The following is a 12,575-nucleotide window of genomic DNA, read 5'->3' on the forward strand; positions in this document are numbered from 1 at the left end:
CATCCTTCAGTGAGTACAGCATGATTTTGAACACTGGGGAGGTGATTCAGTAAATAAGCAGAGGAAAAATATAACAGCGGTAAGTAATGTATTTAAGGTTGTTCATCAAAGTGTCTGACATAATAGTAAGTGCCCCGAATAACAGGTGTTATTATTTTGAAATCCATCTGAATACACTTTCTTCTCCAATTTGTATTTGCTAAATTAGCTCATACTTTGAACATAAAACTATTTCGGCTAAAATAAGCTAAGTGTATTGTAAGTCTGTAGAAATGAGTCATCTAAGTTCATTACACCAAAGAAAAAACTTTATCATCTACAGGACAATATATACAATGATGCTAGCTTTTCAGCAAGATGAAACCCTGACTCACTAGCTTCAGTTACATTCACAATACTGTATTTATTAAAGGATGGGGTGTGCAGAAAAGTACACTTACCTATTTTTGGAAAGTTCCCAGCAACCAGGTTAAAATAGTTCTTCTTAAACTCATTAAAATAACTAGAAAACTCTCTTTCCTAAGCGTCATGATTAATCAAGGCTTAACTAGACTTGAAGTTTTTTTTTTTTTTTTGAGACAAAGCCTTACTCTGTTGCCTAGGCTGGAGTGGAGTGGTGTGATCTCAGCTCACTGCAACCTCCGCCTTCCGGGTTCAAGTGATTCTCCTCCCTTAGCCTTCCAAGTAGCTGGGATTACAGGCGCCTGCTACCACGATCAGCTAATTTTTGTATTTTTAGTAGAGACAGGGTTTCACCATGTTGGTCAGGCTAGTCTTGAACTCTTGACCTCAAGTGATGTGCTGGCCTCAGCCTCCCAAAGTGCTGGGATTACAGGCGTGAGCCACCAAGCCTGGCCTAGACTTGATTTCTTTCTTTTTTTTTTTTTTGAGACAGAGTCTCGCTCTGTCGCCCAGGCTGGAGTGCAGTGGTGCGATCTTGGCTCACTGCAACCTTCTGCCTCCTGGGTTCAAGCGATTCTCCTGCCTCAGCCTCCTGAGTAGCTGGGATTACAGGCGTGTGCCACCACACGCAGCTAATTTTTGTATTTTTAGTAGAGAGGGGGTTTCACCATATTAGTCAGGCTGGTCTCGAACTCCTGACCTCGTGATCTGCCTGCCTCGGCCTCCCAAAGTGCTGGGATTACAGGTGTGAGCCACTGCACCCAGGCAGATTTCTTTCATGGCTTGTGATTCTTCAAAACATATCTTAAATTCCTTTGACTGGTAGGGGCAAAGAGTAAGAAGATAGGAAAAATTTAAAAGTAGGTCATCCTAAAATGTTTTGGAGTTTCCTAGGGCTCTAAAATAAAACAATGCCCATTCCTCTTAATTCTCTTAAATATATGTGTGTATTTATGTACATACACTTAAATAGACATAGATAGGATATAAAGTCTAACTGCAGAAAATTGCAATGTGATTGGAACACTTGACATATTAAAAGGAGGACTCTCGAGATTGAATTAAGAGTGGTTAACAGGCCTCGCTGAATTAATTTGCATACATTTTCTAATTTAGCAAACTGAAGAGAAATCATCTTCATAGGTTTCTTGTCCATGTCATGTAGCTGGTTTTGCTTGGATGACAGTAAATCAGTCATTTGATTCCATCAAATCAGGCAAAGTATCGAACAGGTTAGTAAAAAGAAAAATAATTAGGAAAAGAAAAAAGGGCAGGGTGTTTCAGCTGATCAATTCACACAGCTGTCCCCAACAGACTCCAGTATAGGTTGTTGAAGCATACATTGTAAATTCAGTTCTTCATTTTTTAATAATCTTTGTATGTTTCATACTTATCATTCTTTTTATAATCTTATAATTTGTATCCAATTATACAATTTATTATTTGTAAGGGCTCAACAGGGTAGAGACAAATGACACTTTGAGGCATTACCTAGGGTACAAATACCATTTTTAAAAAGGAATGGAAGCTTTCCAGAGACAATATACCTTCTGTGACAGACATTAGTGAACTCATCAGCTTTTCCTGTTCTCTCTCCTCCAGCTACGTGGTGATGCTACTCTTCCTGACTCCCTCAAAGTTAGGAGTGGCCATGTGACTAATTCTGAATACTGGGTTGTGGCCAACCAGACATGTATCGCTGCTGGCTGGAGCTAGTATGAAACTCTCCAGCTCCCCTTCCTATTGTGGTGACCACAGATATCTCAGATGGTTGAGGCCCTGTCAGCGGGTCTCTGGGTGTGGATGATAGGAGCAGGGCGCCCTGCCAAACTGGGGTGGGCCTGGAGCAAGAGTGAGGAATAACCTGTATTATGTGAAACCGCTGAAGGGTGAGGGTTGTCAGCACTGCATAATCTAGCCTGTCCTAACTAATATACGTCCCTTGCTTGGAAAATGCAGAGTCCAGGTCATGAGTTTTAACAAAGATACAGAAACAAAATATGCTGGGTGGCACAGTGAAATTTATTTGTCTTTATGATTTACACATAATAATTAAACACACAACAGAAAAAACACTGTCAAGATGGCCATATGTAGCTTAGGAAATGACTGGTCCCAATGCAATCATACAAATGTTCATTCAGCGTAAAAATGAGTTTCTTTTTAATGGTTTTAATCTTTTTTTTTTCAGTCCCCAAGGCTTGTACCACTCAGTACAAATGTTTTTGCTACTGGGTTATCATCAGGCACATGATGTTTACCAATTCCCAGGAAATGAATAAAATCAACAGAAACATCCTGTGACAACAGAGCACACTTTCATAGAAATGAAATTGATGAGCTTATTACAGTTTGGATCAGTTCAGCTATTAGATCTACACATAAAACATAATATTAACAAATTACATTTGTATTAAGTTTTTATTTAAAAATATTTATCACACTTTTTTGTGCAAGGGTTCCATTGTTTTCTTTGGTTTTAAACACGATAGATCTATTTTACCTAAATATATATAGTTCTATTTGTACCAAACATCAAAAATCAAAAAAACAAAATTTCAAAGGGTAAAAATGGAATTATTGCTTCAATATAAAAAAGGCCTAGCCCATTTGAGAACTACTGCCATTATTGCTTTCCTATTTGGAAAACTATCCTGGAAATCAAGGAATGTACCCCATAGCTCCCTGCAGAAAGTATAATTTGGTTGCACATTATCATCATATTAATATGACCCTACCTTCACCAAAGCTATCCTGATCTTGTCCTTAAAAAACGAAACAAAGCAAAATAGCATAAATAAATAAGTTTACCTAAGGGGATACAATAAATAGCCTAGTATACTAGATAGGAATAAAGAATATTGTAACATAAAGCCCTTCAGTGCTGTACAATTAAACAATAGCTTTGGATTTTCAAGGTCTCTAAACCTTGAAAATCCATTTCATAACACAGTTTTATTGCTGGTATGCAGCTGACAGAACAAGAGAATACACTTCTTTTGTTCTCCTCATCTGAGAGTGAATGCACAGCAGACACAACTGTCAATTCTGCCTTTTGGGAATTTACCTGGGCATGTACCATTGTCAGTTTTTGACCTCTGCCTAATTGTAGGGCAAAATCTTAGGATTAAAAATATCCAAATATTCCTTCAATTCCTAGTGGTTTCTTGGTCTCCAGAATAGTTAAAAACAGAGAGGAAATTAGACTCAAAAGTTTTGCTGCCTTCTTTTCTTTGCATCCATCGCATCCAGAATGGGCTGTCTTTTCGCAGTGTATCTCTGACGAAGTTCTTCTATCTCCCGTTCCATCATAGGGTCCAGTGCTTTTAACCGCATCTGTAGTTCTTCTAAACTTAGATTTTTCAACTAGATATAGAAACAAAGATATCAATACAATGAAATTATCCACAACACTTTAATGTCTAATGAGTTTTAACATAAATATTTCAGCAAATTCTTTACATCATCTTTGAAGTATGGTTCAACAATTAAAACAGGAATTTCTTCCTTGAAGAACTCAGAGGTCATATCTTGCAAGAACCTCAAGTAATCTGCAATGAAACAATCCGATCCTCTGCCTTTAATAAAGGGCAAATGAGAAAAATACGCTGATGAAATTTGTAAAAAGGTACAAAGACAAATCCACCACTGCCAACAAACAGATTTTCAGAATATGTTCCAGGTATATTCACTCTAACTTTTTACATCTTTGCCAGCTACCGAGTGCTACAATAATCATGAATACTTGCAGAGATCACCCGAGAATGTGACAAGACTGAATAAAGGTTAAATTAACCATTCTATCCTCCATTTTACTAAATGCTTAATACAGAAGATGACTGTGGTAGGGGGCCGGAAGTAAGGCTGAATAGGCCTGGTGGGGCCCCAAAAGCAGGAAGCCATGATCAATTCTGGAGTAGGACAGTTATGTAAGAGTAATCCAGATTTGGTTTTCTTTTCTTCTTCTTCTTATTTTATTTTTTTTGACATAGGGTCTCAAACTTCTGGGCTTAAGAGATCCTCCTGCCTTGACCTCCCCTCAGTAGCTGGGATGTGCCACTGCACCCAGCTCAGGCTTGGTTTTAAAATGATAAAACTTGCAACTTACTTTTTGTTTTAAGATAACTGCCTCTGGTTGTTTTATGAGTCAAGCTAGGAAAAATACTCATTACTTGTAGTCATCCAAAGTAGCATTTCTCAGCAGATCCTTTTACTCGCCATCCCTGGCCCTATCGTGACTTCTGCTTCCAAAAACCAAATTCACTCTTAGCTGAAAAAGACTCTGAGGATACTGAAAAGAATGAGTCATAGACTCTCTGAAGGAAATTCAAAAAAGGAGTTCGGAAAATATTTTGAGAAATGACAGTGTTATGGAGAAGAGTATGCAGGCTTCCATGATGATGACTTTGAAGGTGAATGCCACTCACTTCGGTGCATAAGAAGTTCTGGTATGTATATTAATAATCAGCCCTGTTATTTTGTAGTCATATGTCATGAAAGAACCTAGCTTTTAATATTATGCCATAAAAGATGCATTTATATATCATATATAGTATTATACACTTTCTTCATGGATTTTTAATCCAAGTAGTGATCTTGCATCTGTTACATGCTCAGTACTGTTCAAATCACTGTGGGGATACAGAATAAGACAAACAGGGAAACTCCAAACTTTGAACTGTACACATCGGTACTGGCCACATTGAAAGGCCAATGTATACCGTAACACAACCACATTTCCCAAGAAAGACATGCCCAACTATGTCTATGTAGGATCCAATTCCATTTCTGTGTTCTTCAACATCATCTCTATTTCAGCCCATGTTAATCTTTCCCATGTCTAAATTTCTATGTAACACTCATAATTTAAACAACACAATTTAGTATTTGATTCTAAATCATGTGCTATTTTATAATTGATTTTTATGCATGAGTTTCATGTCCCTAGATATTCCAAAAAATACTTAGACTTTAGAGACTGTACATACAACAAGAAACTATCCTACTATACTGCAAATAACATGACGTAAAGGTAGATAGATAAATATGAATAAGAATACATGACCCAAAGGAGTGGGTTACTCTAAGATTAGAAGAAATAACATATTATATAAAGCAATTATCATTACTTTAATTCTGAATTAAGATATTCCTGTAAATATCTTGTACTACTTTTACTGGGGCAAACTGCCAATAAGTTTATAAATATTGTATTGCAGTAATAGACTGAACTCAGAAAAAGAAGCTACTTAGAAGAAAAATTTTCTTCCTTTAACAGATTTTTATATTTTCAATACGTAAAATTTGTGAAAAACAGGTCTGTGATATTAGAGAACCATTATCTAACATTATTAAGGAATTAGGTGTTCATGTAAGTAAATTAATGAAGTACCTAAATCTTAGTCCTTTAAGTGATAAAACTTTGTCTCAATATCACATACACACACATATACACACACACATATACACACACAGACATGCACACACACATGTATTTACATATGCTCTTTTTTGGTTCTATGTGACTTTTAGGATTTTTTTCTAATTTTGTGAAAAATGATGTTGGTATTTTGATAGGAAATGCACTGAATCTGTAGACTGCTTTGGGCAGTAAGGTCTTTTTCATAATATTGATTCTTACAATCCATGAGCATGGGATGTATTTCCATTTGTGTCATGTATGATTTCTTTCAACAGTGTTTTGTAGTTCTCCCTGTAGGGATCTTTTACCTTCTTGGCTAAGTATATTCCTAGGTAATTTATTGCTATTACTATTATTATTATTAATTATTTTACAGCTATTGTAAAAGGGGTTGAGTTCTTGATTTGATTCTCAGCTTGGTCACTGTTGGTATATAATAGTGCTACTGATTTGTACACACTAATTTTGTAACCTAAGACTTTACTGATATGGTTTGGCTGTGTCCCCATCCAAATCTCATCATGAATTGTAATCCTCATAATCCCCATGTGTCTAGGGACAGACCTGGTGGGAGGTGATTGGATCATGGGGGCAGTTTCCCTCCATGCTGTTCTAGTGATAGTGAGTGAGTTCTCACAATATCTGATGGTTTTATAAGGGGCCCTTCCTTCTTCAATCTCACTCTGCTCTCCCTTGTCACCACGTGAGAAGGTCCAGGCTTGCTTCACCTTCACCTTCCACCATGATTGTAAATTTCCTGAGGCCTCCCCAGTCACATGGAACTGTGAACCAATACACCTCTTTCCTTTGTAAATTACCCAGTCTTGGGTATTTCTTTATAGTAGTGTGAAAATGGATTAACACAGTTAACTGGCACTGAGGTAGTGAGGCACTGCTATAAAGATACTTGGAAATGTGGAAGCGACTTTGGAACTGGGTAATGGGCAGAGGTTGGAATAGTTTGGAGGGCTCAGAAGAAGCTAAGAAGATGTGGGAAAGTTTGGAACTTCCTAGAGACTTGTTGAATGGTTTTGGCCAAAATGCTGTTAGTGATATGGACAATGAAGCCCTGGCTGAAGTGGTCTCAGACGAACATGAGAAACTCACTGGGAACTGGAGCAAAGGTCACTCTTGCTATGCTTTAGCAAAGGGACTGGTGGCATTTTGCCCCTGCCCTAGAGATCTGTGAAACTTTGAACTTCAAAGAGATAATAGGGTATCTGGTGGAATAAATTTCTAAGCAGCAAAGTGTTCAAGATGTAACATGGGTGCTCTTAAAAGCATTCAGTTTTATGGATTCACAAATAGATGGTTTGAAATTGGAACTTATGTTTAAAAGGGAAGCAGAGCATAAAAGTTTGGAAAATTTGCAGCCTGATGATGTGATAGAAAAGAAAAACCCGTTTTCTGGGGGAGAAATTCAAGCCTGCAGCAGAAATCTGCATAAGTAATGACGAGCTGAGACAATGGGGAAAATGTCTCCAGGGCATGTCAGAGATCTTGCCAGCAGCCCCATTTCATCACAGGCCTGGAGGCCTAGGAGGAAAATTAGTTTCATAGGCCAGGCCCAGGGGCCCTGCTACTCTGTGTAGCCTTGAGACATGGTACCCTGCATCCCAGCCATTTCAGTTCCAGTCATGGCTAAAAGGGGCCAAGGTACAGCTCGGGCCATGGCTTCAGCTCAAGCCTTGGTGGCTTCCACATGGTGTTGGGCCTGCAAGTGCACAGAAGTCAAGAATTGAGGTTGGGAACCTCTACCTAGACTTCAGAGGATGTAATGGAAATGCCTGGATGTCCAGTCAGAAGTTTGCTGCAGGAGCAGAGCCCTCACAGAGAACCTCTGGTAGGGCAGTGCGGAAGGGAAATGTGGGGTTGGAGCCCCCAAAAAGAGTCCCCACTGGGGTGCTCCCTAGTGGAGCTGTGAGAAGACAGCCACTCTCCTCCAGAACACAGAATGGTAGATCCATTGACAGCTTGCACCATATGCCTGGAAAAGCTGCAGACACTCAACACCAGCCTGTGAAAACAGCTGAGAGGAGGGCTGTAACCTGCAAAGCCACAGGAGTAGTGCTGCCCAAGACCATGGGAGCCCACCTCTTGCATAAGTGTGACCCAGATGTGAGACATGGAGTCAAAGGAGATCATTTCGGAACTTTAAAATTTAATGGCTACCCTGCTGGGTTTCAGATTTGCATGGGGCCTGTAGCCCCTTTGTTTTGGCCAATTTCTCCCATTTGGAATAAGAGCATTTATCCAATGCCTGTACCCCCACTGTATCTTGGAAGTCACTAACTTGCTTTTGATTTTACAGGCTCCTAGGTGGAAGGGACTTGCCTTGTCTCATATTAGACGTTGGACTTGGACTTTTGGGTTAATGCTGGAATGAGTTAACACGTTGGGGGACTGTTGAAAAGGCATGATTGTATTTTGAAATGTGAGGACATGAGATTTGGGAGGAGCCAGGGGCAGAATGATATGGTTTGGCTGTGTCCCCACTCAAATCTCATCTTGAAGTGTAATCTCCATAATCTTGGTTTGTAATCCCCATGTGTCTAGAGAGAGACCTGGTGGGAGGTGATTGGATCATGGGGACAGTTTCCTCCATGCTGTTCTCATGATAGTGAGTGAATTCTCACAAGATCTGATGGGTTTATGAGGGGCTCTTTCCCCTTCACTCTCTACTCTCTCCTGCCACCATGTGAGAAGGTCCAAGCTTGCTTCACCTTCACCATCTGCCATGATTATAAGTTTCCTGAGGCCTCCTCAGGCACGCAGAGCTATGAATCAACTCGATTTTTAAAAACATATTGAGACTTGTTTTAGGCCTATCATATGGTTTATCTTGGAGAATGTTTCATTTTGGATGAGAAGAATGGATATTCTGCAATTCTTGGGCAGAATGTTCTGTAAATATTTGTTATGTCCATTTGTTCTAGAGTGAAGTTTAAGTCCTGTCTTCACTGACTTTCTGCCTCAATGATCTGTCTAGTGCTGCCAGTGGAGTGGTGAAGTCCCCCACTATTACTGGGTTGCACCTATCTCTTTTCTTAGATTTAAGAGCAATTGTTTTATGAATCTCAGAGCTCAAGAGTTAGGTGCATATTTATTTAGGACTATATCTTCTTGTTGGATTGATCCTTTTATCATTACATAATGTCCTTCTTTGTCTTTTTTTTTTTTTACTGATGTTGCTTTAAATTCTGTTTTATCTGAAATAAGAATAGCTACTCCTGCTCACTTTTACTTTCCATTTGCATAGAATATCTTCTTCTACCCCTTTGAGTCTATACAAATCCTTGTGTTAGGTAAGTCTCTTAAAGACAGCAGATATGTGGTTTGTAATTTTTTATCAATTCTGCCAACCTGTATCTTTTAAGTGGAGCATTTAGACCATTCACATTCAACATTAATACTGAAATGTGAGGTACTGTTCCAGTCATCACGTTGGTTGTTTTCTAGATACTCTGTTTTCTTCATTGTGTTATTGTATTACAGGCCTTGTGAGTTTTATGCTTTCAAGAGGTTCTATTCTGGTGCATATCTACCTTTTGTTTCATGATTCAGAACTCCTTTTAGCATTTCTTGTAGGGATGCTCTGGTAGTCACAAATTCTCTCAGCATTTGCTTGTCTGAAAAAGAATTTATTTCTCCTTCATTTATGAAACAGTTTTTCTGGATACAAAATTCTTAGTTAACAGTTTTCCGTTTAAGGAGATTAAAGATAGGACCCCAGTCCCTTCTGGCTTGTAAGGTTTGTGCTGAGAAATCTGCTGTTAGTCTGATAGGTTTTCCTTTACAGGTTACATAACGCTTTTGTCTCACTGCTCTTGGTGACATCCTTTTTGCAACAAATCTCCTAGAAGTTCTTTTTTAATTAAAAAACTTTTTTTTTTGTGGGTGCATATCGGGTACCTGAAATGTTTTGATACTGGCATGCAATGTGAAATAAGCACCTCATTGAGAATGGGGTATCCATCCCCTCAAGCATTTATCCTTTGAATACGATCCAATAACACTCTTCAAGTTATTTTAAAATGTACAATTAAGTTATTGTGCTGTTGTGCTATCAAATAGCAGGTCTTATTCATTCTTTTCATTTTTAATTTTTTTTGATAGAGTCTACTCTGTCATGCAAGCTGGAGTGCAGTGGTGTGATCTCGGCTCACTGCAACCTCTGCCTTCTGGGTTCAAGCAATTCTTGTGCCTCAGCCTCCCAAGTAGCTGGGATTATGGGCATGTGCCATCACATCTGGCTAATTTTTACATTTTTAGTAGAGATGGGGTTTCACCATGTTGCCCAGGCTGGTCTCAAACTCCTGACCTCAAGTGATCTGCCTGCCTTGGTCTTCTATTTTTTTTTATACTCATTAACCATCCCTACCTCCCCGTCACTGCCTTCCCTGCCCCACTGCCCAACTACCCTTCTTTGCCTCTGGTAACCATTCTTCTACTCTCTATGTCCATGAGTTCAATTGTTTTGATTTTTAGATCCCCAAAAAATGAGAATACATGATGTTTTCTTTCTGTGCCTGGTTTATTTCACTTACCATAGTGATCTCCAGTTCCACCTAAGTTGTTGTAAATGACTGGATCTCATGATTATGACTGAATAGTACTCCATTGTGTATATGTACCATATTTTCTTTATCCATTCATATTTTGATGGACACTTAGGTTGCTTCCAAATTTTAGCTATTATAAATAGTGCTGCAACAAACACAGGATGCAATTATCTCTTTGATACACTGATTTCTTTTCTTTTGGATACACACCCAGCAGTGGAATTGCTGGATCATATAGTTTCTAGGAGTTCTTTGAGCTTGTTATATTTGAATATCTACATCTCTAGCAAGGCCAGGGAAATTTTCCTCAATTATTTCCTCAAATAAGCTTTCCAAACTTTTTGCTTTCTCTTCTCCCTCAGGAACACCAATGATTCTTAGGTTTGGCCATTTTGCATAATCCCATATTTCTTGGAGACTTTGTTCATTTCTTTTAATTCTTTTTTCTTTATTTTTGTTTGATTGGATTAATTTGAAAGCCTTGTCTTTGAGCTCTGAAATTCTTTCTTCTACTTTGTAGAACGAAGCCTACTTTTAAAACTTTCCACTGCATTTTGTAATTCTTTAAATGTGTCTTTCGACTCTGGAAGTTCTGATTGGCTTTTCTTTAAAATATCTATCTCTTTAGAAAAATTTTCATTCACATCCTGAATAGTTTTTCAAACTTCTTTATGTTGTTTTTCACCTTTCTCTTGTATCTCCTTTGGTAGCTTAATAATCAACCTTTTGAATTCTTTATAAGAAGATATTTCAAAGATTTCATCTTGGTTTAGATCAATTTCTGGAGAGCTAAGGTGATCTTTTCAGGGGTGTTATAGAATCCTGTTTTGTCATATTGCCAGAATTGTTTTTCTGGTTCCTTCTCATTTAGGTAGAAATATATGGAATGCTTCACAAATTTGCATGTGAGCCTTGCACAGGGGCCATGCTAATCTTCACTGTATCATTCCAATTTTAGTATATATGCTGCTGAAGTGAGCACTGTCTCAATTGTTTTGAAAAGAAAATCTTTATAAAGTGTTCCACAGAATATACTGCCTTCTAAGCAGAGGACATAGAACCTAAAACAGTTTCCTTGATATGAGTTATCATTATTTTTATTAATAATCTGTGTTACATATTAAATTTCTCACTCCTTTTTTAGCTTTTCTGTCAGCTCCTCTTCATGGCCATCATTGAACATATACCCTTCCTATCTCTACAGCAAGTATGTTCATCTATCAGGAACCAGAAAAGCAATTAAACAACCTCATAGGGCATTACCCCAAATAAGAATAGGTTGTGAGTGAAATCCTGAAGCTGTCTGAGGAAAGACAGAGCATGGCCTTAGTGCTGAAGCTCATTATACCTGTTTCTAGTGTTTGTATTTATTTTAAAAATATCTGATTTCAGTTTTGTGGTTGTATGAGGTTGAGTTTACAGGAAATCTGACTTCTGCATAAGCTACGTATATAGCTAGGTCTTCAGGTGGGCTGTCAGAGAACTTCAAAGTACTCAGTGGCATATTTATTGAGATTTTTCTATGGACCAAGCATAGTAGGTTCGGAGATGAGTAAAACACTCTATCTCCCACAACGAGATTGCAATCTAGCTGGCAAGATAGGCCCATGCACAGCTAACTCACTGAAGGATGAGTAAGATGATAAAATGGGAAATAGGATAGAGAAGGAAAACAGCATGAGTAGAAACAGATATGGCACACGAATGTCTGGCATCTTTAGAAATATCGAGCAGACTGCTGGGATTAGAGAAGGATCTATGCAGGGAGATGAAGAGAAGATGAGTCAGGAAAAAGAGGGCAAGGCCAGGTTGCTGTGGGCCTTCTGTGTGTTGCTGCGAACTTCTGTGACAAGAAAGAAATGCTAAGTCATTTTGAGCATAAATGGTGATGTGATCACATATGAACTTTAGAAAAATATCTCCAGTAGCAGGTATAGGAAGTGGATTGCCATGGGAGAAAAAAATAGAGGCAAGAAGATCCATTAGTAGGTTACCACAACAGTCTAGTGAGAAGGTCAGGCTTGGACCAAGACAATGGAAGTGGAGATTAAGAAGAGAGGGATTTGAGATATTTGATAGTAGAATTGGTAGGGCTGTTTTTGTTGAATGACTGATTATAAAGGGTCAGAAAATAGGAAGGGTTAAGGATGATTCTGACTTCAAGCTTGGGTAATGGGGTAGAGATTGAA

General features: G+C 38.4%; 1 protein-coding gene and 1 non-coding gene across 2 annotated transcripts in view; both read right to left on the reverse strand.

Moving 5' to 3' along the window:
- Window positions 1-2,403: 2,403 nt before the first annotated feature.
- STK3 (serine/threonine kinase 3) overlaps window positions 2,404-12,575 on the reverse strand; it is a 356,889-nt gene continuing 346,717 nt past the window's right edge. Inside the window, exon 11 of the mRNA XM_054499924.2 lies at window positions 2,404-3,768. Coding sequence (XP_054355899.1) covers window positions 3,610-3,768 — 159 coding nt within the window. The 3' untranslated portion in view covers window positions 2,404-3,609. The remainder of the gene's footprint in view (window positions 3,769-12,575) is intronic.
- LOC129043240 (U6 spliceosomal RNA) lies at window positions 11,262-11,368 on the reverse strand. The gene has a single exon (XR_008504346.1). It is a non-coding gene; the product is annotated as a U6 spliceosomal RNA (small nuclear RNA).

The sequence above is a fragment of the Pongo pygmaeus genome, chromosome 7 (assembly GCF_028885625.2).
Source record: "Pongo pygmaeus isolate AG05252 chromosome 7, NHGRI_mPonPyg2-v2.0_pri, whole genome shotgun sequence".
NCBI classification, from domain to species: domain Eukaryota; kingdom Metazoa; phylum Chordata; class Mammalia; order Primates; family Hominidae; genus Pongo; species Pongo pygmaeus.